Raw genomic sequence first — 22,937 nt, 5'->3', positions numbered from 1 at the left:
GCAGTCATGTAAAAGTAATTTGTCTTATTGCATAATCTCAAAGGTACAATGAAAGTGCACTTTATACCGGTGTCATAAAAGTTACTAATTTCCTAAGGTACCGGGGATGGTCACGTTTGAATTGCCTGGGAGGCCGTGTGGACGTCACAGAAGCTCCATTGACTGGCAACGGGAACCCGCCAGCACTCTGCCACGTCAAAGTTTCGGCGTTCCGATTGGACCACTGGGAGCAGGATTAACACTTTTTAAGCCTTAAGGCTGCCTGAAGACAATTACAGGGGTGAAGTGCGCTTGGGTCGCGTGTGAAGGGAGGTCACTTATGGGACTTTGGGCTCGACGGACGCGCGCATGCTCCAAGAGGCGTCCCGGTTCGTCCAAATGTGACAGCCAGTTCTTTCATGCGGGCCTAGTGGCGGCCACATTCCTCATCCTCCTGGGACTTTCTTTGCTCTACTTACCAGATCCGCTCGCGCTTGAGCCGGCTACGGCTGCTCCCGAGGTGACGCTCTTGATTTGGACTCATCCATTCGGGCGGAAGCGTCCACTTCCGGATTGTTTAGTGCGTTACGGCGTCGACGGCTGCGTGTTGACGGACGATCCTCGCGCGTACGCAAGCGCTGACGGCGTGCTCGTGCACCATCGCGACGTCGTCGGGGGAAACGCGGAGCTGCCACCGGAAGTGGGCCGGCCGTCGGGGCAGAAGTGGATATGGCTCAACTACGAGTCTCCCTCACACACTCCATCCCTGTGGCGCCTGGAGGGGCGCTTCAACCTCACCATGAGCTACCGCACTGACTCTGACATTTTCCTCCCGTACGGCTACCTGGTCCTCAAGCACGGCAGCGGGCAGCTCCTGTCAGAACCTTCCAGAACTTCTCGTCCTGGTTTCGTAGCATGGGTGGTGAGCAACTGGGTGGATTCACAGGCCCGCGTGGCCTTCTACTACCAGCTCAGCCAGTACATCCAGGTGGACGTATTCGGCCGAGCTGGACGGAGCATTCCGGAAGGGTCCGGAAGCGTGGTGCAGCTTGTAAAGCACTATCATTTTTACTTAGCCCTGGAGAACTCGCAACACAGAGACTATATCACAGAGAAACTCTGGAACGCCGTGCTGGCCGGAGCCGTGCCGGTGGTCCTGGGTCCCTCTCGGAAGAACTACGAGCGCTTCCTGCCGCCGGAGGCCTTCATCCACGTGGACGACTTCCCCTCGGTTAAAGCGCTGGCCCGGTACTTAGCGGAGCTTAGGCGAGACCCGGCACGGCTGCAAGGGCACCTGCGTTGGAGGACAGGCTACGGACTGCGCCAGCCCACCTTCTGGGGAGAACACTACTGCACCGCCTGCAGGGTGCTAAGGAAGAACTTAGGTCACACTCAGGTGGTCCATAACTTGACTGGATGGTTCGAGTCGTGAAGAGAAAGAAAAATGAGAAGCAAAATGTAGCGATAACACAACTTCATAAACCTCATCAGATGCAACATGCATACAATATTTATTATTATTGTCATCATATACTGTAGTCTGGTCTCTCTCACAATCCTTTCATCTGGGCCCATACGTCTCGTGACCCCCCCCCCCCTGCCCTCCCCCACAACCACCAATCAGCCCCCCCCCCCTCTTCTCTTTCTTCTTGTTTTTCCTGTCTACTGAACAGAGACATGTTGATATGAGGCCCCGCCCGCCCGCTCGCCCGGCCACAAGGGAGCAAGTCTCTGGTGCCTTTTGATCAGCTGCAAGATCAGACATGTCACCCTCACTCCCCCCCCCCCGCCCGCCTCCATGTATACTCCAGTGACTGATCATGCAGTATAATGGGCAGCCGCGGACGACCCCCGAAAGATGCACGCCCACGCTCGTTCTCCACGTAAAGCCGATTGAAGCGGGCTGTTGTTTATACCTCGGCTGGCACACTGCGGTGGCTTGTTTGCTGGACGCCAGGGACGGCGAGCGTGTGTGACTGTGTGCCATTTCCCCTTTCTTGCCCTTTTTTTGTTGCCTTTGACAGTAAGATGGATGATCGCAATCACACAGGAGCTATCAGCGAGACAGAGTGGAAGGTCCACAGGCCGGCGAGACACAGTCATGGGAAACCAGCCGTCAGATTACTGGCCGGCGTGCTTTTATTTGTCGCCGTTGTTCATATGCATTGGCCTTGCTTTGCTTTTTCTTGTGGACGTGCAAAATTTCTAGTACGGTCGCAGCATTCGTATCGCGGATTATCTTTCCCCATTGAAATGAATAGAAAGGCCACTAATCCGTTCCAGCCTACTCTACATTTCTTCAAACACAATTAAATAGAATGTAAAGAAATAAACCGGCATTATCATTAATCATGATTAAAATATCGATTATTTAAAGGGTTATAATACCGCATGGTGTTTGTTAGCCTGTCTATGGTGTTCTGCATACCGCGTTAGCATGAAGCTAGCAGAGGGCAAACTTAATAAATACTGTTGACGATGGATTGACGTATAATTCTCATAAATTTATGTTTAGTTTGACAGTTTGTGTGTGAGGCGAAGGCTAGACTCATTTATGTGGGAGTTCTCCGTAAGCGTAGCGCTAGTCAATATGTCTAGCGATGTGACGCAAAGTTCTTTCATCCACGAGGCCCACTTTTCACTTCCCAGCCGGCGGATGTTTTTAGGAGAAACATCTGTTGCTGTACAAATGAGATTAGTGGGTCTCCAGCCTGGGGGGGAGGGGGGGGGGCATATGAACAGCAGTTTGTCAAAAGGGGGTGAGAATAAAAAAAAAAAGGGGGGCGGGGCTGAAAGGAAGCATGGTTTTAAATCTGCTGAAATAGCTTTCGAATCTAAGTATTCATCACAGCACACCATCACCCTCTTTAACAGCCCCCCCCCCCATCCCTTGAAATCTCATATTGATAAATGCAATTTTTCACCTTGTTGCTAGGCAACGACTCACCTCAGCCCCCGGAAAGTTGTCAGCCGCTGACACGAGGTAATATTTAATCCTGCAAGAGAAGGAGAAGAGAAATTAAAATGGACTGTAGTTTAGCAACAGAGGTGATGTGTGTGCGTGCTGTTTATGCTTTTTGTGTTGTTTGCACACACACACACACACGCACACACACAGTCCTACCTGCTGGGGTGTGTGCACCAATCTGAATCAAAGATGCTGAGATGAATCTTGTCTGGGTCACTTTGTAGCAAAATGGAAGGAATACTGAGCGTCCGGGGTTTGTTGATATGTGCATGGCGTTGTTCATTTTACATTCATTGCGCAGCTAAAGTCAGTGAGTGATTGCGTAACTCCGTAAATAATACTCAGGTGAATGAATAAAAAATTAAAATGTCCCTCGGTTACAGACTATGTTGGGGTTCGTGAAGGTGCAGGCCTGCAAGATGTTGCAGGTCCACAAATGCAGAGAGACAGCCAGTCATACCTGATCCACTCTCTCTCTCTCTCTCTCTCTCTCTCTCTCTCTCTCTCTCTCTCTCTCTCTCTCTCTCTCTCTGTCTGTCTGTATTGAAGCACTTTGAACTGCTACATCTGGTTCTGCTCAAGGGCACCGTCGACAGCGGGCTTCCTTTGCTCCTTACGATGGCGTTTATTTATTTTTTTGTGATCATTACAGGTAAACATATTCTGAGAGTAAAATTAAACATGAAAGAAAATGTAACGATGGAGCCGGACAGTTAGATTTTTTTTTTTTTTTTTTACTTTGTGTAAAGATGTAAAAAGGAAAATGACAGTCGATTTAGGGTACAGGATACATGATATATATAAAAAAGGACATTTCATTTAGTTAAATTCATTCACTGAGATTTACTGTGTATTATTGTGCATTATTGCAGCAATGTGAGTGTACCTAAACTTTTGGTAAGGTCAATTAGCTCTTTTTATTTTTTCAACCATTTTATGCACTGTAATTCTACATCCACTAAATATTTTTTTTGTCTTTGGAATGGTGTATGTAGTATATATTCACAAGACTGAGTATGGATATATATTGAGAAAGATTGTAAATTATTTCCTACATTTTTTTCACAATGTAAAAAAAAAAATTGAATTTCACTTTACAGACTTTTGCTACTTTCATGTATTATACGAGGGACTTAATGTAGTGATACGGCCGGTCTCCGAGGCGTTTACAAAGATGTAATCCTGTCACGTTGTGGGAGAGGAAAAAGGAAAAAAAAAAAAAAACTTTCCAGATGTGCACGCTCCAGATGTACGCTCTAAAAAGCAAACTATCATTTTAAGCAGACGCTGCTGGCAGCCTGTCACGTCTTAACAAGGCAGAGAGGAGTGTTAAAAAAAAAAAAAAAAAAATGTTTGACAGGCCGGTACGGGATGAATTGCAAGGATGCTGCGAGTGAATGTTCGACACAAATTTTTTTTTGGGGCTGCGGCTCTCAGGAAACCGCCGCTATCGCAGCCTGGGGAGCTTTGCCAGCCAAACTGATGTGTTTACGCGGCCGTCTTTTATCTGTGGAAAGAAAGAAGCCAAGACCCTCATAACACTTTATGGGCTTATATTTCACTGTCTGATACCATGTAAGCGCTGCTACTACACTTTTGCAGACTGAAATCCTGCTGCAGCCGCGCCAAAAAAGGAACTATGAAGTATCATATCGAACTCACTCAGATGCTTACGGCGATAAAAAGGCAATAAAAGTGCTAGAAAAAAAAAAAAGAAACGTCCAGCTAAAAATATACACTCTTAAACGGGAGATGGTTGTTGTATCCCCGCCGGTGCGGGTTTGGGTTTGGGTTTGGGAGCATGGCGGCGTTTGGTTTTTCTCAGTGTCAAGGACAGGGGGTCCATAACGACGTCATAACCGGATCCCTCGGGGATTCCTACGTGGGGACAAGGACGTGTCAGTCACATTGGAATTGCACACTTTAATATTATGATTGAGCCCGCCAGCAAACACATTCAAAATAGAAAAATTAAAAGTTTAAATAAGAAATACATAGTAAAATAATTACAAAATAATTAATAAAAAAATCTATTAAATAATAAAAATATTAAATTAATAACGTACAATTTGACAGTTTTGTCGCATATAAACTCCCTGGTGGTGTGTCACGGAATTAATATTAATTAATAAATCAGTGGGGCGACCTGAAGGGGGCGCTGTGCACAGGAGCTGCCCAAACACATTGCAACATCAATACTCTAAGTGTCATGTTGATTAACTCTGACCCAAAGCGTCTGAACGCGTCATTACATTAAGTTTAAGGGTGTGTACAATGATGCAATTAACAAACATAAATTATTTTTTATGTACCTCCAACCCCACACTGATTTGCTTCAAAATCCAACAACTATTTTCAAATCATTAAATCATTTGGGGATTTTGTTGTCATGTATTTTAATAGCCGCGTGTTTATTATTTAATACAGCAACCACCAGTTCATTTTTTTTTTTTGCTAAACGAAGTTGTCGAGTTCCTAGCTTCTATCTCACCATGAATGCCGATCATGTGCTCCAGGATCAGGACCCTCTCGGCCAGGATCTTCAAAGCCTCCCTGAGTTGCGGTATGGCGTCCGGCTTGAATTAAAAAATGTCACCGTTAAAAGGGAAGCGGGTTAAGTGTCAAACAAATGTAGCGTCATAAACGTAGGACTCCTCACATCTTTGAAGCTGTCACCCGGCTCTCCTTTGAGCCCCGGTTGTCCCTGAGAAAGAAAAAGACAATCATCGTGTCAAGTCTTGATTACTTCTGCTTCGTAGAACGCAACATGTGTGTACTCACAGCTAGGCCCGGATCGCCTGATTCACCTGGAGGCCCCTGAAAGAAGAAAACAAGAGCACATATTTTAGCACCCTTGTTCCCATGAACTCGTCCTGGTCTTCAGCGGACCTCCGGTCTTAAATCATTGCACTGGGATCAGCTTTAAAGGCGGAGGCCCGCCGGAGAGGGGCGCGTAGTGGCCTTGGACAAAGAGAGCCGGGCGGATTAGTCACGGACTGGAGCGTAGGCTTTGAAGAAAAGCCGCTTCACCTTTCGGATCATATGACATCACGGGACACGTACGGGGAAATAGGATCCAATCAATTGGTTCAGCTGCACAAATCATCCTAAAACAAATATTTTGCATGAATGGATCGGTCTCACCCTTTGGCCTGGATCGCCTCTCGGTCCAGGAATTCCAGGATGGCCCGGGTCGCCGTCCTTGCCCTTGTTTAAAACACAAGGATGCACATTAATGACCTGATTTATTGATTCGAGTGAAAGGTACTCACGTTCTGTCCCGGTAAGCCCGGAATCCCCGAACCGCCCCTCGGTCCTAAAGGACCTGCACCCAATCATTGGTGTGGATGAATGAATGCAAAAGGGTTATGAATGGATGAACGTTTATACCTTGAGGTCCAGGTGGGCCGGGTGGACCGGGTGGACCCGGGGGGCCATTTAGACGGATGTACTCTCCGTCTGGACGATTACAAAAAAAAATCAGAAAAGTTGGTCAAAGCACAAACTCTGGAATTTGTCCAAAATGGCCACCTTCAAAACAAAATGTCCGACTTTCTACAGACTTGCACGGCAGGTTTACTTGCCAGGTGTCTCACGTTACGTCCCGTGAGAACCGAATAATCCCGTCGTCTCGACTATACCATTATGTCGTGCAACCAACTGCGCAAGATGAAAAAAAGAACATTCGCAACACACCAATAGTTTCCTTTCCCACCCCGCCCAAGCAAGCGTAGGCTGTTTTATTAACTTTTATTTTTGCACATGACTAATTATTGAAAAACAAATCTGACAGGAGGAAAAGGAAAACAAGACTTTTGACATATGCCAGCCAAAGTTTGGTCAAGTGCTTATTATTTTATATGATGATCATTTGTGGGTTGTATGTTTTTAGCTTTTTCCGATGAGGCTTTTTTTTTGCTTTGGACAAAATCAAAAGCTCTCTGTGGGGGTTGTGGAGGGCCCACGGGCAGCGGGGGTCTCCACCCTCAATGTTGGAAGCCAAAACTTAAATTAAGATAACAGATTGGAGATGATAAGCGTCACTATTGAGGTTAGATTATTCCCACTGTGTCAATGACTGACAGCAACAGCAGGACGATCCGAGCCAGGGCTCATTAAACGCCGTATTAGACACTCGGCCACGGTGTGTTTTCGTAGAAAACATTTGGAAGCGGCGCCTTGTTCTCAACATGCAAGAAATCTGAAAGAAAAACTTAAAACACACTTTCTTTTCACTTAAGCATATGTTTAGCTTGCCCCGAGTCGAGGCTGTGTTGTTACATGATGGCTCGAGTCCACGGAGGGGGAAAAAAAAAAAAAAAAAGAAGCAGATTTTCCTCTGGAAGTCATTTTCTTATGTTCCACTCGGCTCCAACCTGGTAGCCTCGCCAAGAAAGTTAACATGAGTGGCAGACCATCTCCTCCCTCGCTGGCCGTTGGCCACGGCGTGTTCCCCCGAAACGCACACAGTTGTGCTGACAGCTAACAAATTAGGGCCGATTTACAGCCGCTTGATTCCCCCCGAAGCTAACATGGTCCAGCAGACCCAAATCTGCATTGTTCCAGACCCGCAGACCGACACTTGTGGGGCCTTGAGAGGCAGACAGCTTAATCAGAGCAAGCTGAGCACACATGGATGTCTGCTGCCTCCTAGTGGTGAGAGTTGCAATCCAACTCTTTTGGATGACCAATTTTCAATGCTTGTAAATCTTTTGACAGCAAATAAAAAATGAGCCTGGCAAGTACAACATTAACAGTGACAAATTCGATTGTCTTTTTTTGTGTGCATACAATAATAAGGAGTAATTGCACACCCACGACAGTAGGTGGCAGTGGCGCTCATTACATTTTTGTCAGGCAAATTGATGCTGTTAAAATATTTTCTGGAAGACTTAAAACAAGTTATTTTTTTGTTGTAAGTGGGTCTATATATAAAAAAGTTTCGTTTGTTAGTAAGGATATAATGTAATTTATGATAATTTCATAAATTATCTTATGTATAGTTGCAGCTGAGAGTTGGGGAAGGGCGCAAAATGTTTTTTTCTTTCTAGGGCTGTGTGACCGAAAAAAAATATTGAAAAGCACAGCGCTAAAGTCATACAACAGCACATTTTGTAATTTTTTTCCCCCCCTCTGGCTCTTAAGTGGAAAACCCCCAAAGAAAGGGGGACCTGTGATATCTATCAGGGTAAATGTGATGATAACCGTCTGAGAATTGGAAATGAAATTTACAGCGACGCAGTAATGCTGTAGACAGCCTCTCCCCGCTGCTCAGTATAAAATGGCCGTAAGAATAATTAACAGAAAAACAAGTCAAATCGCCATCGCGATATTAAAGAGGAAAAAAAAAAAATCGCAATCTTTTTCTTGTGATTTTATACTTGGCCTTTTTGGTGGTCTGTTGTAAAGTGTGGCACAGCTACGTCAGCAAAGCACACGGGAGCAATTAAACTCAATGAGCACCAGCGCTCGTCTAGTAAAACCGTGCGGCGCTAAATGCGTAAGACACATTGCGAGCAATTGAAGTCCTTCAGGAAACTGCTGCTCGAGTCGTTTCCCACCTGTAAACTCTTTTCCGTTCATACGCTTTTCTTTTTTTTCTTTCCCTCAGAGTATGAATGAAGAGCAGGAAAGGTTGAGCAAGTGTGACCTCCTCACCTTGATCATCCACTTGGAACACATCCCCCCTCACGTGCACGAGAGAAGTCCTGGAAGGAGGAGCTGGAGGACCAGGTGGGCCAGGTGGGCCGGGGAGACCCCCTTCACCGGGAACACCTTTGTCCCCTTTTGAGCCTGACCAGAAACACTTAATAAGTTAAACAGATGATCCTCCTTCCGCCAAACCATGTAAAAATATGGACGACGTCTTACCGATGACTCCGGGAAGGCCTGTTCTTCCTGGTGAACCCCGAGGTCCGGCCGGGCCCGGTGGTCCGGCGGGCCCCGGCTCGCAATCACATTTAGCTGTTTAACGGATACATCTGTTTATAGTATGTCGGGTTGGGGACCTTGCCATTATATCTGCAGTATCTATAAAATACCACTAGATGGCAGTAGTGCTGTCAAAAGTTTGATATTATTTCCCATGAAAAAAATCTTTTTTTTTCTTTTTTACGGATTGCATTTTGCAAGTGACATTATTAAACTGTCCAGACCTAGTTGATGTATATTTTTTTTAAAGTAATATTTAAAGGCAGTATTTACACACCTGGAGGAGTTGGTAACGGTGCATCCACCTCGTTGGCAGCCGATCCCTGCGTTGGCCTGACGACAGCCGGTGATGGCAATCGGGTTCCTTCTAAGATCTTGAGCTATCGCAAAATAAGCAGCAGAAGAAGAGACGATAAGTTTGGCTCACAAACTCCATGACCATTGACTTACCTGTGACTCGATGCTGTTGATTCTGACGCTCATGTCTGTGAATGAGGTGCAGTTCATGCACTCTGCAGACAGAAAAAAAAAGGGATTGAACAATTTTACATTTATTCACATTTCATACTCCGGCAGCATTGGGAAGACTGGCCAAGACATACAAGAACACTGCTTGTCGTCATCGGCGCATACTCGAGAGCTTGTTAGGAATCCCTCCAAAAAAAAAAAAAAAAAAAATCACGTCGCTCACTCGCAGGATAAATATTATTTCACGACATTTTTCTTTAACACAATAAATGAAGCCCAGCGTGCACACCTGCTTGTCTCCCGACTTGGCGTATTTTCAGTCTGCCCGAAAAAAACTATGTGGAGCGGAATACAAACCCACACACTCACAGATATTTTTGCATGGCAAACAAAAACATATTTAAAGGGATAGTTCAAACAAATGAGGTGCTCTTTCCTGGCAGAGGTCTCAAGAATAAGTGTGGTGATGTTTCATCTAATATACCATATGATTTCAACATAAATGTGGGTTTGAGTCATCATGAATACATATAATAAAATAGAATAGTTTAAATGTTTACCAGCCTATTAGCAAACTAGAATAAATTGTAAGCCCGCAGAAAATGTGATCAAGCACATATTTCCCCCCAAAAAATTAAAAAGAAAAAAACTATTTCCAATATATATAAATATATATATATATTTTTTTTTTAATTAAATAGGAGCTTTTCTCTGTTTTTTGCAGAAAATGTGATCAAAGACTTATTTCCTCCAAAAAATAAAAATAAAAAAACACATATAGGAGCTATTTCCAAAAAATAAAAAAATATATAGACTATATTTTTTCAATAGGAGCTTTTCTCTGGTGTTTGCCTCAAGTGTGGAATGTCAGCTGTCAGTCCCGAAGATGTTGACCCACCCACGTTGTGGTCATAGCAAAAAAAAGCCAGAACGGGAAACAACTGGCGCTCATAAGTAACGCGACAACAAAAATCACCCCGGCGGCTGTGCTCTGCCCAAATCGGCATCTCCGACCGCAGGATGCTAACAGCGGCTGCTGAGGTTTCTGCTTGGCTGAAATAGGACGCCGTGTACCCCGGCGTCTATGCACGTTAATCCCGTCCTGTGGTGTGCTCGATGTTCGTGGGTGTGGTTTCTCAAAGCTTCGTTTTGGACATCTTGAATCTCCCCTTTGGAACACGGCCACCAGCGGAAGTGACAATCAACCGCTCGCATTCCAAAGGATCCGTCAATCTAAACACTGAAAATTGGTTTGTTGTGACTGGCCGCCGAGAGGCGAGACTCAGAAAGTCGGCGAGGTCTTGGCGTGCACATTGAGATCATTCTTCACAGAGGATAAAGAATATATGACTGAGTAGTGTTGTTCTGACTACATGTGCTGCACCACCGTTTGTGTTCAATTAGCTACATGCTACTTAAATTGAATATATGGCAACTGGTGGAAGGTTTTTGTTTTGTTTAGCTTGAGACAGTAAACTTTCGTTTTAAGTATTTTATAGGTCCCACATGCATCTCGTTATTTAACTGCTTTAGTGTGAAAATACGCTCTGATGAAGCAATAATAAAGTTCTGGCTAAAAGGCACAGGTGGATAAACTATATATGTATAAAAAAAATTTTTTAAAAAAGGCTGCTGGCTGTTTTATGTCAAATTCAGCCAAGTTATCTATCAAAAGAGAAACAAGCGTCGGCGTACAGTATGATTGATTTCCGCTCTCCGGGCCTCTTAAGTGTCTTTCTTCAGCGCTAATGGGCTAACTTGTCTTGTTCAGAGTCAAAAATCAGCTGGCCGTATGTTATTACACCAGAAAAACATACACAGCAGCAAAACATGAAAAAAAAAAAAAAAAGTATGTTTTCCAAAGGGATTTAATTACACGGAAGACAGCGCTATTTTTTTTCAAAGTCACGGGATATGAATTCCAAACAAAAAATATGGAGGGAAAAATTGGTTCTCGACATTGAATCATAAGTCAGATCGATGGAAGTACTGTAGTAAATATTTCACAAAGTATACCACAGCTCAAATGTTGAGGCTTCAATATTTTCTCCATCAGTCCTGAATATAGATCCGAGGAACCCGCAGACAACTTCCAAAAAAAAAAAAAAAAGCCACATTGGTCTCAAGAGTGGTCAACTTTTGCTTGGCATCAAAACCAGCTGGCATAAACACACACATGGAAGCAAAAAAAAAACAAAAACACACCTACACACATCCTGACAGACCAACACAAATCACGCTTTTTGGTCCCACACCCATTTTGGAGTTGAAAGCGCCATGATACCTCTTGACAGCTCCCAACTTCACAAATATTTTTACGCTAGACGTGATGCAATGAGCAATTAACCGCGATGACAATCGTCTCATCACCCGGGCACCGAGCCTTGGACCGCGGGCGGGCAGGATGGGCCCGGACGATACAACTCGTCATCTTTTAATGACACAATCTTGCGTTGGTTCCGCAGGGGAGCAACAGCCATGACACAACGGAATGAAAGATTATTGCGGTTCGATTGATTTTTTTGGACATTAAGAGTTGTTTGATGTCGTAAAGGAACATTATGAGCAAAAACAAACAACCAGCTGGGTTTGGGCCGCTCTGTTTTTTTTTTGTCAATCCCGAGAAACCGCAAAAACCACAGTTAAGGTTTCCGAACATTTCAACATCACCCCCCTCCCCTTTTTTTTTTTTTTTTTGTGGAGGGACAGATAAATTATACTGGCTCCCACGGTCACAACTGACAATTCAGGTTTCTAGTTCCTGTGGAAAGCTCCGGCAGTAAAATGCATCTCTAGTCCGTGTGGGTTTCATTGATGGTTCACATAAGTTTAAAAAAAAATATCTCCAAAGGGGGTTGGAACCAGCAAACAATTCCCTCACATATAAACAGGCGAAGTTCCCAGCCTGTTTTGACTACAAAAAAAAAAGAGAGATAACATTTTACGGACACATATGGCTCTTATCAAACTCCGAACCGTTTCCAAGAACTTAACCAGCTTAACTCGAGTGGACGCAGACGGAAGGAGGAAGAAAAAGGAAAGTCGTCATTAGGACCCGATGAGAAGTTGTTGAAAGGAATGGAAAACACACAAGGAGCAGGGAGAGGAACATCATCCATCAGGCACATGAGAGCGTGAACAGCTGAGCGTTAGCAGGTCAAAGGTCAACATCTGACCTATTTGCGAGCAAATCATCGAAACATCGCTCGTATTATGGAAGTTGCGGGCGGCAGAAGCATGCATCTGTTTTATCGCTTGGAATACGTTGAAGGGAACATCCCCTCATATCTCGGGGTTCATCGTGAAACATTGGGGTTCAATGACAACAAAGAGGGGGTCAAGTATTGTTGAAGAGTCTTAAAATTGGAACGGAAAAAATAGTTGGAGGTGAAGATGAGTGCAATGTCAAAATGAATCATTAGCTTCTTCGACATTGCTTTTCTTTTATCGGTTTCGTTTGAACAGCACAGACATTGGAATTGGGGGGCGGGGGGGGAAGTCAACCCACAAATATGAAGCCTTTGGAGATAATATCAGCAGTAAAAACTTCGAATTTACAAAAGGCCAGTCAATGTTGCTAACTTACCAAATTAATCGTGTTATTTTTTTTTTTTTTAGACTCAGGAAAAAAGACCCTTGGGAATTTTCAGATTATTTTCCATATGACTGTGGAGATGTATTTTGCCTCACCTGTACAAATCCTACATTACGAAAAAAATAAAATAAATACTCCCTAGGTGAGCCCTGCGGTTTGAATTGTTCAACCATTTCCGGGAAGGGTCTCTGAAGTGGAGCCAAAATCCCATCAAAGCAGAACCAGAGACGATGAGGTCATCTTCATCGGACAAGACTATCTCTCCGATTAAACTCAATGCGGACAAAAAAAAAGGCGGCCATTTTGTCTACTTTCTCTACTTCCAGAATCAATCTCCTGATATACCATAGTGACGTTTTGAAATAAAATGTCCGTGACATTTTATTAGCTGATTAGGAAGCACTGTTCTGCTTTCTGGCCTCACTCCCGTCCAAAAAACCTTGCGTGGATTTTCTTTTTTTTTTTTTTTATAGCCACCGTATGTTCCACATGCCTGTTGTCACGCTTAATTATTCCAAGCGAGGCCTTATTTCCATTTTGTAGCAGCTGGGGCCACTGCGCCATACCTTCATGTGTATGTCCGCTCTACTGTCAATGACATCAGCCTTTTTCTTTTTTTTTTTTTTAGAGGTGTAATTAACCAAATCCAGCGTAGTGTGCCAGCCGTCCAGATGGCGATGATTTGCCCTGCGCTCGACGCCAATTACAAGTACGTAAATCAGTTTAGTCGAGCCTTAAACAAACAGACATAATACTTCTTCACACTTTGGTCTCCAGTGAACCGTAATGGCTGGCATTAGAAAAAAGCGGCGATATAACCATGTGTTAATCGTTGGGTGAAATAATATCCAGCCCGACTGAAATAATCCTTTCCAACGGCTTTTTGTAGTAAAGTCTCGCTTGATTCCATTAGCTAATGTGCGCTTTCTGTTGGCTAGCCACAAACGTACTTTCCAAGTGCAATAATGCTAATTGTGCTAAATTTGAGTTTTGGAGGTCATGATAACAACTCGGGGCAGCACTTTAAGGGCACAATTATGCAACGAGGCTAAAATGGGCCACTCAAGTGCTGTTTTACGTCATGTCAAGAACTGTTTTGAGACTTTCGGGGTGTCTCTTAATCGCAAACATTTAGCTTGTATTTGCTCGAACTTTGCGGGTATTTGATTTCAAGTGGAATCGTGCCTGTATATACGCACGCACTTATGCGAAAACCACCGAGACTGTTCCAGACTTTCTTTCCGCCAAAGTGGGTGCACCGTTTGTGGTCTGTGGTATCTGAGAGCGGCAGTGGCCGTCATTAAAGTGTCCTACCACAAACTCTTTTTACAGATCTGCTGGTTATTCCACTGTGTTTTTCATTCATTCATTCATTCGACTCCAATAATACCAATGTTTAACGGAGCGGTATATTGTATGTATATGGAGTAAGGGTAGAATTTTTTTCCTAAATGTAATCCAAAACAGACTTGATTAAAGCCAGCAGTCATATGAAGGCAGCAATTAGCCAGCTACACGCTAGCAGGCATTAATTGAAGCACAGGAAACGGCCGAGTGCTAAAAAGCCTCGAGACACTTTTAAACACAATGTGTTCTTCCTGCATTGTATTTTTTTTAGACGGAGGAACAAAAATAAGACTCATCTCACCTTCCTGACAATCCTTGCCAATATACCCGGGGCAGCACCTCCACTCTAATGCAGTCACCTGCTTGTAGGAAACCATGAAAGATGGTCGGAGGATAGTCCTGTAACTGATTTAAAAAAACAATATACAACTTAGTTACAAAGACATGCCTAAAATGTGTCCAAGAAAAAATAAGAGGAAACATTTGATTGTATTACCTGAGAACTTTGGAACAAGTTGTAGGCCAGCGGCAGGTTTGAAGCACCCTCTGCACGGTGGGTTGGGTCCCATTGTGCACCTGACAGGACACCGTCTTGGAAACAGTATACTGACACCAGTTCCTAAGACAGAGGATTTGGAAAAATATTATATTTAGTATGCAGTTTGAAATAGTTGTGCACATCAGGGGAGTATGTGAACTGGTGTGGCCAGTAGCAGTTCACCTCACCTAGCTTTTTAAAAAATAAATACGCATTGGCCCTGTGGCACACCTAGTATTGCAGTATGGCATCACGACCAGCCATCGCAATGCATTCTGGGAAATGTAGTCATGATATGGTATTTGCTCTTAGAGGACAATGTTTCAAAAAAATAATAAAATGCAGCAGAATTATAACGAGGGGAAACAACATGATCAAAATAAGAGTATGACGAGATGTGCAGGTATGCTCACCTGGCTTGGGATCCGGGTTGGGATCCGCTATCAGGCGGTCCAATAGGGGCACTCAGCCCTTTTAACGCTACGACGCGCGGCCGCTGCACGGTGATGCCCGGGAGCCGATAAACAAAACCCGTTCCCAGCGATACCCCGAATAAACACGTCCATGTGCAAAAAGTATACAAAAGCACCGAAGTCATTTTGGTCATTTTTTTAAAGTGTATCCCTGACGTGAATGCTGCGGATGACGAGACGTCCTCGCGAATTAAAAACTCATCTTCAGCGCGGTGGTCGTGCAGTTAGTTCCCCGGCTTGAAACAAAAGTGCTGCTGTCACCCAGCCTCTTCCTATATACTGTGGTACAATGCGGCTTTCTGACGTGTGACACATTGTGCGGAGTCAAATATCCACCATGCGTAAAAGGCGCATTGGATGCGAGTCAAGGGCTGAACCCATAGTGCGTAAAAGCCATTACTAATCACTGTCTATAATTACAGGAACCTCATTAGGAATAAACGTGGGAAACAAAACCACTGGTTGTCATTTCCGAGACTTATGTGACACAAAGGGGCAGCCATTTCTTCCCTAAACACATAAAGTTGGATTAATTCATTTGAAAAAACGCCCATTAGAGGTCTAATTACGGGAACGTCGATAGAAATAAACGTGGGAACCAAAACCACTTCATGACATTTTGGGGAATGATGTGACACAAAATACAACAATTCCTCGAATTTGAATCTATAAAGATGCATTGATTAATTATTTATAAACCACCCAGTGCGTAAAAGCCACTACTAAGTAACCGTCTAATTACAGGAACTTCATTAAAATAAACGTAACCTAAACCACTTCTTGTCATTTGGTAACTAATGTGACACAATAACACTACTTTTGCCTTTATTAATTTATAAACCTAAATTAATATAGGTCCGTAAATCCATTACAAAGTCTAATTACAGGAAGCCATTAGGAAGGAAGGTGGGAACCAAAACCACTTGACATTCCCGTGACACAAACGGCACCCATTTCACGTCTGCAACCCTCAAAATATGCACCAATCACTTAATTTGAGTAAACTACATCATATTCGCGGTGTTACATAAAGAGTTATCGATTATCATAGCGTAACATCCCATTTTAGCTTAATAGAATCTCCAAAGGACGTGAGTGTTGGGACGCAGCGACACCATCAGGTTGCATGGCGTCATTACAAGCATTTCCCCCAAGAAGTAGACGTGTCCCACGTTGTGCGCTCACGTTTAGAGTTGCACATTTAACTAGCATATTGATCGATGGAGGCGGACATTACCGGCAACATGGACGAAAACACGGACTTGGGGATCTCGCTGGACCCTTACATTGAGTCCGTGCGTCAGCAACTGGAAGACCTGGACCCACTTTTCCTCATCGGGGTTCTCGTCGCTTTGGCGGTTGTGATCATCACTTGTGGTGCGTTAGCATCAGTGCTGTTAGCATGCTAACGTTAGGAAGCTAACGGCTAAACGTTCTCACTTGCTTAAATCTGCTCTTGGAGTGTTCTCGTCAATTTGACAAACACGTTAACTACTTTGTTGTTTGCTTTTGCAGTTTTCCTGAAATACTTTTTGACTAGTAAAACCGTCCGGAGTGCGGTGCTGCTCGTCGGGCTGTGCGACGCGGGCAAGACGCTTCTCTTTAGTCGAGTGAGTGCCGCTTGTCATCATCATCATCACCCGTTCAATACTTCAAGCTGGCGCATAATCTAGCCTTTATAACATTTTTTTTTAATGTTTTGTTTTCAGCTGCTCTCCGGGAAGTTCAAACGGACTCAGACTTCCATAACAGACAACAGTGCGCCTTATAAAGTGAAAAACGACAGGGTAGGTTTTTGCGCTGCACAATGTTGAAAAACGTGAAGGTGTTGAATATTGCAACGTCAAAATTATTCCCCTTATTCAGAAGACCATCTGGACTCTTATAGACCTGCCAGGTCATGAAAGTCTGCGTCCACAATACTTGGAGAAGTTCAAGTCGGCAGCCAGGTAATGTATTATCCATTAATTCACAATTTGAAATAGTTCTTTGGGGTGTCACATCATAATTACATTTTCTGTCAAATGTACAGAAGATCAGGAATTACAACACCTAATATTTAGAAGAATATTCCTAAAGCAGACTGAATAGTGAAAGCTCATTTTAAGCATCTCCACATGTTCCCTTATCTCTCCAGAGCTATTGTGTTCGTGGTGGACAGCGCCATCTTCCAGAAGGAAGTGAGAGATGTAGCAGAGTTCCTGTACGTGCTTTTGACGGACCCTGTGCTCTGCAGCAACGCCCCCACACTGCTGGTGGTGTGCAACAAGCAAGGTGCAAACCACACTCATCCGATTCGCAACATCTCCACCTGCCAACTGTAATGCAACGTTTTCCTGTAACAGATATCACCATGGCAAAATCAGCTAAACTGATTCAGCAGCAACTGGAAAAGGAATTGTGAGTAGTTAATGAGTAGACACCCAATTATTTGCTGAGATGTTTTTCAAAGTATAAGTCGTGTCGTAGGACCACACTGCGGGTGACTCGCTCGGCGGCCCTCAGCGCCCAGGACGGCTCGGCGGGCGGAAGCGTGTACCTGGGAAAGAAAGGCAAGGACTTTGATTTTAACCAGGTACCCATGAAGGTGGAATTCCTGGAGTGCAGCGCTCGTGGTGCCAAAGGAGAAGACTGTGATGCTGACATCCAGGCCTTGGAGAGCAGCCTTGCTAAGCTGTAAAAAAAAAAAAAAAAAAAAAAAAAAGGCAACAATTTCACAACACTTGAAAGGGTGATCACTCACTCGAATTATCGAATGACAGTTTACTTGTTTTAAAGTGCAAATGTAATAGGGAACATCATGGTTTAACACAAACCTCATATATTGGCACGTTTATTTCAAACAGTTTTTGGACAGTGTAAAGACATTTTGGTTGAATGTGCTGTCATTTATTTCATCATGGACAGGAAGCTTTGTGCCTTTTTTTTAAATTCTGATACTCTGTCAAATGTTTTTGCTTTCGAGTCTTTTGATTGAATGCGTGGTGTTGTTGTGAAGATTGCATTTGTAATGACAGATCATAATTTATTCCTGCAAAAACAAAAATACAATTTGCTTGTTCTACAAAATGGCATTAGTCTTCTTGGCTTCATTTGATTCCAACTTTGTGAGTCACTTCGACACGGTACCGCCGAACGAGTCATACGCATTGGTTCCATAATTTAAAAAAAATGTGACATTTCAGTCTGGTGGTGGTGTAGTAAATTTGTTTTTGTGGAGGGTTGGGACACACTAATAGAAATCGGCGTAATCTAGACCTCAGGCAGAGGATAGACAGTCAAACTGGAGCTCTGATCTGCCACGAGCAGACTGGCCGTTCCTTTGAGCAAAGCAGGACACAACCAGTTCACTTTATCTCCATGATCGACGTTCACTTTAGGTCCAGACGTCTCCGTCGTTTCCGCCTCATCTTTCTCGCGGGCCTCCTCTCCTTTCCTCTTCACCTTGCTTTTGCCTTTCCTTTGCTTTTCCTTGACTTTCCCCTCCGGAGTCACCACGGGGTGTTTGCTGACATCCCACAGAGACACACGACCGTCATTCCCGCCCGTGGCAAGCCAGTACGGGTGGGAAAGGAACGGGATGAAATGAGCTTGGGAGGCGCCCTGGCAGTGGGCCTTGAGCGCCCCCTGCTGCTCCAATTTGGAGCCGCCGCCCACACGCATCAAGTGCACCCGCCCGTCCTCTGCGGCGCAAGCGACGATGTTTCCGCAGCTGGACACGGAGACGCAGTGGGCTAGCGGAGGGTTAAAAAGCTGACCGGGACGCTGCTGGTGGTCGTCTTCCTCCTCCGCAACATCCTGGAGGTTGAGGGTCCAAATGGGCCGTGTCTTCTGTAGACCCCACAGCATCACCTAAAGGTCACAATAAATGAATTTTTGAAATCCTTCTGGCAGTGCAAAAATCCTGTAACTGACCTGCATGTCCAGTCCAGCAGACAGCAGGTTGTTGGGCCTGTGAGGCCTGAAAGCCACTGAGGAGCAGATGTTGGTGTGTCTGCGAAGCGTCCGACACACTTTCCCCCCGGGAAGCTCCAGTATCCGCACCGCCCCCGAGTCATCAGCAAGCGCCAAAGTCGAACCGCTCTCGTTCAACGCTAACGCGTTTATCTCCTCTTCCCCGACTCCGACAAACTCCTCCACGGGGCCATTCAGGTTCCTCGGATCCAGCGTGCTCACCGTGTCGCCGTGTGAAACGTAAAGCAGGCTCGGTGCTGCGGGAGAAAATGCCAAACTGGTGCAGTCCTCCTTGCCCGGGAGGTTGAGGCGACCAACGATACATCCTTCTTGGCTCCAAACGGCGACCTCCCCGTTTTCTGAACCTGAGGCGACAAGTCCCTCAGGGCCCGGCGACGCGCACACACACAAAATGGCCGTGGAGTGGCCCTCACGCCACAGCTTGGCCATACTGACAAAAGGAAGAAAAAAAGTTATAGGTATGGACAAACTCTAGTAAAGTTTGCTATTACATTACCACTTTAAATCAAATGGCTCATTTGTACATAACGAGTTGTTTTTTTTCCCAAGTGTGAAACGTTATATGCTGCCCCCCCCCACACACACACAGACAGTTAGCCATCTTGTACTTACGTATAAAACAACCGCTTAAAAGATGCTCTCACAAGGAGTCAAAGACATCCAGCCAAAAAAATTACATCGTACCTCAAAGCCTTTATTTTAAGTGGTAATAGGTCTAAAATTGATTAAGAATAAAAGGATAAAGCAACGTGGACTTCCAACTATCTAACGAGCGAATGGGGCTAGGCGCCGTCGCATATTGATGACGTCATAATCATGAGACGTTTGTTGTCAAGCGAATAAAAAATAAAGTCTGATTTTTACATGAAGTCTTTGGTGCAAATCTGGAATTAAAAAAAACATGCAATTAGTACAAATTATTACTTTGATAATTACTTTATACGTTTTACACTTTGCACCAAATAATCAGACAGAAAAGCTGTGGTTTAAAACAGCTCTGCCAAAATAAAATGAAAAAAGTTCATATTAATGTAGGTATGTGGCGGACCTCATACATAAATCCAGCAACGTTCCTCCAAATATTGTTTTGATGTACGGGTAATCTAAAAATGAAAATATTACATAACATAGAACATTTGACAAAGTAGTGCAATTTTCTTTCTATAACAAATACAGCAGAAAAAAACTCCAAATAAAAATACCTGAACCATTTTATATTTGTAAAATAATATTTGTATTCAGTCTGATTGTTTGCAAAGATCATTTTTGACACAGGTCTCTATTGCTTTCATAAGATTATGCAAGTGATGGAGTAAACCCCCGCCCCCTTTTTTGTTTAACCAGCATTCCCTCAAAACAACCACATGAGCTTTCATCTCCACAATGACCACTCTTTGCTGATCCATCCAAAGCTGTAGACTTGATGAGTGTGGTCCATTTCTAGGTCAGTGAAAAGCCTACTAAGCTGGTGCGTTGAATAGGCCATAGTTAGGGGAGGGCTCCCTGTCACCCCAAAAAAACACCCGAAACAACATCACAGCCACAGATGCTTCACGACAAAACAGCAGCTCACAGTAGGTATTTGTTTTAATCATGGAAGCGGTTGTAGGACCATCAAAATAAGATCTGTGTCATGAAGAAACATCTCTTTTAAATTTCAGCTAGCTCAAGCACGATGAGGGTGCCTCATTTCCCAGCGAGGTCGGTCCTTTTCCGCAAGGAGCCCAACGGCTTGACCTACCGAGTGCCGGCGTTGCTCTACCTGCCCCGGTGCAGCTCCTTCCTGGCCTTCTGCGAGGAGAGGCTCAGCCCGTCTGACAGCCAGGCTCACCTGCTGGTCATGAGGAGAGGGACTTTCTACAGGAACTATGTTGAGGTGAGAGGTATTCATCAAAAACACAAGATGAGGTTAAATAGGAAATCCTCCTCTTGGTTTCCAGTGGGAAGACATGACTGTTCTCGGAACGGCGTACTTGCCGGGTCACCGCTCCATGAACCCGTGCCCGGTGTACGACGACTTCACAGGCACCCTCTTCCTGTTTTTCATCGCCATTCTGGGCCACACCACTGAACACTTCCAGCTAACCACTGGGCAGAATTTGACTCGCCTCTGCTACGTCTCCAGTACGGACAATGGCGTCACGTGGAGTCCGGTCACTGACCTCACGCAGGAGGTCATAGGGGACACCCTCAAAGGTCTGGCACCTATTTTTTTTTTGTCTTTCGGTTTCTTACATTCTGATATTTTAGAACTCAAAATAGATGTTCAATAAGAACACTACTTTTGGGCATTTATATAATAGTTTGACCTTTATGATGTTGCTGCTTTATGATCCTCTCTTAAGTGCTTTGCTGCCATCTTGTGGCACCTATATGCAATTACAACCCCCTTTGGACATGAAGGAGGGATTATTAGTCGCAGCAGGTTTAATTAATGAAAAACACTCCAGAATAACAACAAAACTCGGAATTAATTTTTTGTTTATGGAAGGATAATTGCAGTAAAAATGTTCCTTCTAGAATGGGCCACCTTTGCGCTAGGCCCAGGCCACGGCATCCAGCTCAAGTCCGGCCGTCTCCTCATCCCCGCCTACGCCTACCACATCGAGTGCAGGCAGTGCTTCGGAAATCTGTGCCAGACATCCCCGCGCTCCTTCTGCTTCCACAGTGACACCCACGGGCGAACGTGGCATTTCGGGGAGACCATTCCGAGCCCGGAGAGCGTGGAGTGCCAGGTGGTGTCGGTGGACGAGGAAGACGGGAGCAACTTCTTGTACTGCAACGCGCGCAGCCGGCTGGGCTTCAGGGTGCAGGCCGTCAGTCTGGACGACGGGGCCACTTTTCAGGAGGGCCAGTTGGTGCAGCGTTTGGTGGAACCTTCGAACGGTTGTCACGGTAGCGTGGTGGGCTTTCCGGCTCCACTACATGATCTCTTCTCTTCTGGGCTCGCCCAGTCCTATCCGACCGTCTCAAACCAGAACAGAACAACCTCTCCAGATTTCCTCACCCCGACATGGGTGGTGTACTCTCACCCAACATTGACCAGCGCCCGCAAGGACCTTGGCGTCTACTTGAGTCTTTACCCACGAGACCCGGACAACTGGAGCGGGCCCTGGGTGATCTACAAGGGTCCGTGCGCCTACTCCGACCTGGCGTACGTGGAGCTGCCGTCCTCCCCCGGCTCCCCACCCGCCATGGCCTTCGCCTGCTTGTGGGAGTGCGGCGCCGAGACGCCGTACGACGAGATATCCTTTTGCATCTTCACCCTCTACGAGCTCATCGATAACCTCACTCCGGGCGATGATGAACACCAAAGTCATGAAATCAACATAAGTGGACGTGACGCTCCACAAGTAAAGAAGAGAAGGAAGCGTTGGGATTTTTGTGTGCTGTCTTAAATTGATTTTATGTACCTTGTCCAATATTTAAATTATTATGATGGTGACAAATTAAAGTTTTTCTTTCCATCCAGAATTTTGTTGACCCATTTAAAAAGCCAGAGGAAACACCAAAAGAGAATTCCTGGGAACTTAATCATCAAAACAAAAAAATTAAGTAGAAACTATCCTTCCTGGAATTGTGCACACTCAAGGCTATCAACAGACATTCCATTTGAGCGCACTTCCCCGTTGGCCGACCTCTAAATGTCTAAATATTGCAAAG

At 44.8% G+C, this 22,937-nt stretch overlaps 5 protein-coding genes across 6 annotated transcripts; 3 read left to right on the top strand and 2 right to left on the bottom strand.

The window, feature by feature from the left end:
• The first annotated feature begins 91 nt into the window (after nucleotides 1–91).
• LOC125972647 (alpha-(1,3)-fucosyltransferase 4-like) lies at nucleotides 92–4,044 on the top strand. Its single transcript, XM_049726477.2, has one exon. It carries the CDS (start codon nucleotides 320–322, stop codon nucleotides 1,409–1,411), a length of 1,092 nt encoding a protein of 363 aa, XP_049582434.1. The 5' UTR covers nucleotides 92–319; the 3' UTR covers nucleotides 1,412–4,044.
• Nucleotides 4,045–4,485: 441 nt separating this feature from the next.
• Nucleotides 4,486–15,690, bottom strand: LOC125972646 (collagen alpha-1(XXVI) chain). 2 transcript variants are annotated; one of them, XM_049726475.2, is made up of 14 exons: nucleotides 15,254–15,690; nucleotides 14,785–14,909; nucleotides 14,590–14,693; nucleotides 9,329–9,390; nucleotides 9,156–9,258; nucleotides 8,819–8,911; nucleotides 8,606–8,740; nucleotides 6,338–6,406; nucleotides 6,220–6,272; nucleotides 6,092–6,154; nucleotides 5,729–5,764; nucleotides 5,607–5,651; nucleotides 5,439–5,523; nucleotides 4,486–4,825 (listed from the first exon to the last, which is right to left on the bottom strand). In XM_049726475.2, exons 1-14 carry the CDS (start codon nucleotides 15,431–15,433, stop codon nucleotides 4,689–4,691), a joined length of 1,290 nt encoding a protein of 429 aa, XP_049582432.1. In that variant the 5' UTR covers nucleotides 15,434–15,690; the 3' UTR covers nucleotides 4,486–4,688. The 2 variants fall into 2 exon arrangements, with proteins under 2 accessions (XP_049582432.1, XP_049582431.1); XM_049726474.2 differs by having other exon boundaries at nucleotides 14,785–14,907; nucleotides 15,240–15,685.
• Nucleotides 15,691–16,421: 731 nt separating this feature from the next.
• srprb (SRP receptor subunit beta) lies at nucleotides 16,422–18,373 on the top strand. The gene is made up of 7 exons (XM_049726485.1): nucleotides 16,422–16,676; nucleotides 16,815–16,909; nucleotides 17,009–17,086; nucleotides 17,166–17,248; nucleotides 17,437–17,573; nucleotides 17,645–17,699; nucleotides 17,769–18,373. The coding sequence occupies exons 1-7, from the start codon at nucleotides 16,520–16,522 to the stop codon at nucleotides 17,977–17,979; spliced, it is 816 nt and encodes a 271-aa protein (XP_049582442.1). The 5' UTR covers nucleotides 16,422–16,519; the 3' UTR covers nucleotides 17,980–18,373.
• On the bottom strand, nucleotides 18,234–20,092 carry wdr53 (WD repeat domain 53). Its single transcript, XM_049726478.1, has 3 exons — nucleotides 19,887–20,092; nucleotides 19,215–19,704; nucleotides 18,234–19,151 (listed from the first exon to the last, which is right to left on the bottom strand). The coding sequence occupies exons 2-3, from the start codon at nucleotides 19,701–19,703 to the stop codon at nucleotides 18,552–18,554; spliced, it is 1,089 nt and encodes a 362-aa protein (XP_049582435.1). The 5' UTR covers nucleotide 19,704; nucleotides 19,887–20,092; the 3' UTR covers nucleotides 18,234–18,551.
• Nucleotides 20,093–20,601: 509 nt separating this feature from the next.
• On the top strand, nucleotides 20,602–22,748 carry neu4 (sialidase 4). Its single transcript, XM_049726470.2, has 4 exons — nucleotides 20,602–20,848; nucleotides 20,936–21,150; nucleotides 21,215–21,470; nucleotides 21,795–22,748. The coding sequence occupies exons 1-4, from the start codon at nucleotides 20,821–20,823 to the stop codon at nucleotides 22,670–22,672; spliced, it is 1,377 nt and encodes a 458-aa protein (XP_049582427.1). The 5' UTR covers nucleotides 20,602–20,820; the 3' UTR covers nucleotides 22,673–22,748.
• Nucleotides 22,749–22,937: the final 189 nt, after the last annotated feature.

Source organism: Syngnathus scovelli, chromosome 7 (assembly GCF_024217435.2).
Source record: "Syngnathus scovelli strain Florida chromosome 7, RoL_Ssco_1.2, whole genome shotgun sequence".
NCBI lineage: Eukaryota > Metazoa > Chordata > Actinopteri > Syngnathiformes > Syngnathidae > Syngnathus > Syngnathus scovelli.
The sequence above is the reverse complement of the archived record's forward strand: the minus strand, read 5'-3'. Positions and strand labels throughout refer to the sequence as shown.

Bases quoted from the DNA above. Each gene is read 5' to 3' on its own strand.
- LOC125972647 (XM_049726477.2), top strand. From the start codon at position 320: ATGGGACTTTGGGCTCGACGGACGCGCGCATGCTCCAAGAGGCGTCCC.
- LOC125972646 (XM_049726474.2), bottom strand. From the start codon at position 15,433: ATGACCAAAATGACTTCGGTGCTTTTGTATACTTTTTGCACATGGACG. The intron at 5,652-5,728 runs GTGAGTACACAC...TTTCTTTCTCAG, and splicing joins CAGGCGATCCGGGCCTAGCT to GGACAACCGGGGCTCAAAGG. The intron at 4,826-5,438 runs GTGAGATAGAAG...GTCCCCACGTAG, and splicing joins GCACATGATCGGCATTCATG to GAATCCCCGAGGGATCCGGT.
- srprb (XM_049726485.1), top strand. From the start codon at position 16,520: ATGGAGGCGGACATTACCGGCAACATGGACGAAAACACGGACTTGGGG. The intron at 16,677-16,814 runs GTGCGTTAGCAT...TTGCTTTTGCAG, and splicing joins GGTTGTGATCATCACTTGTG to TTTTCCTGAAATACTTTTTG. The intron at 17,574-17,644 runs GTGCAAACCACA...TTCCTGTAACAG, and splicing joins GGTGGTGTGCAACAAGCAAG to ATATCACCATGGCAAAATCA.
- wdr53 (XM_049726478.1), bottom strand. From the start codon at position 19,703: ATGGCCAAGCTGTGGCGTGAGGGCCACTCCACGGCCATTTTGTGTGTG. The intron at 19,152-19,214 runs GTCAGTTACAGG...TGTGACCTTTAG, and splicing joins CTGCTGGACTGGACATGCAG to GTGATGCTGTGGGGTCTACA.
- neu4 (XM_049726470.2), top strand. From the start codon at position 20,821: ATGCTTCACGACAAAACAGCAGCTCACA. The intron at 20,849-20,935 runs GTAGGTATTTGT...TTTAAATTTCAG, and splicing joins CGACAAAACAGCAGCTCACA to CTAGCTCAAGCACGATGAGG. The intron at 21,151-21,214 runs GTGAGAGGTATT...CTTGGTTTCCAG, and splicing joins TCTACAGGAACTATGTTGAG to TGGGAAGACATGACTGTTCT.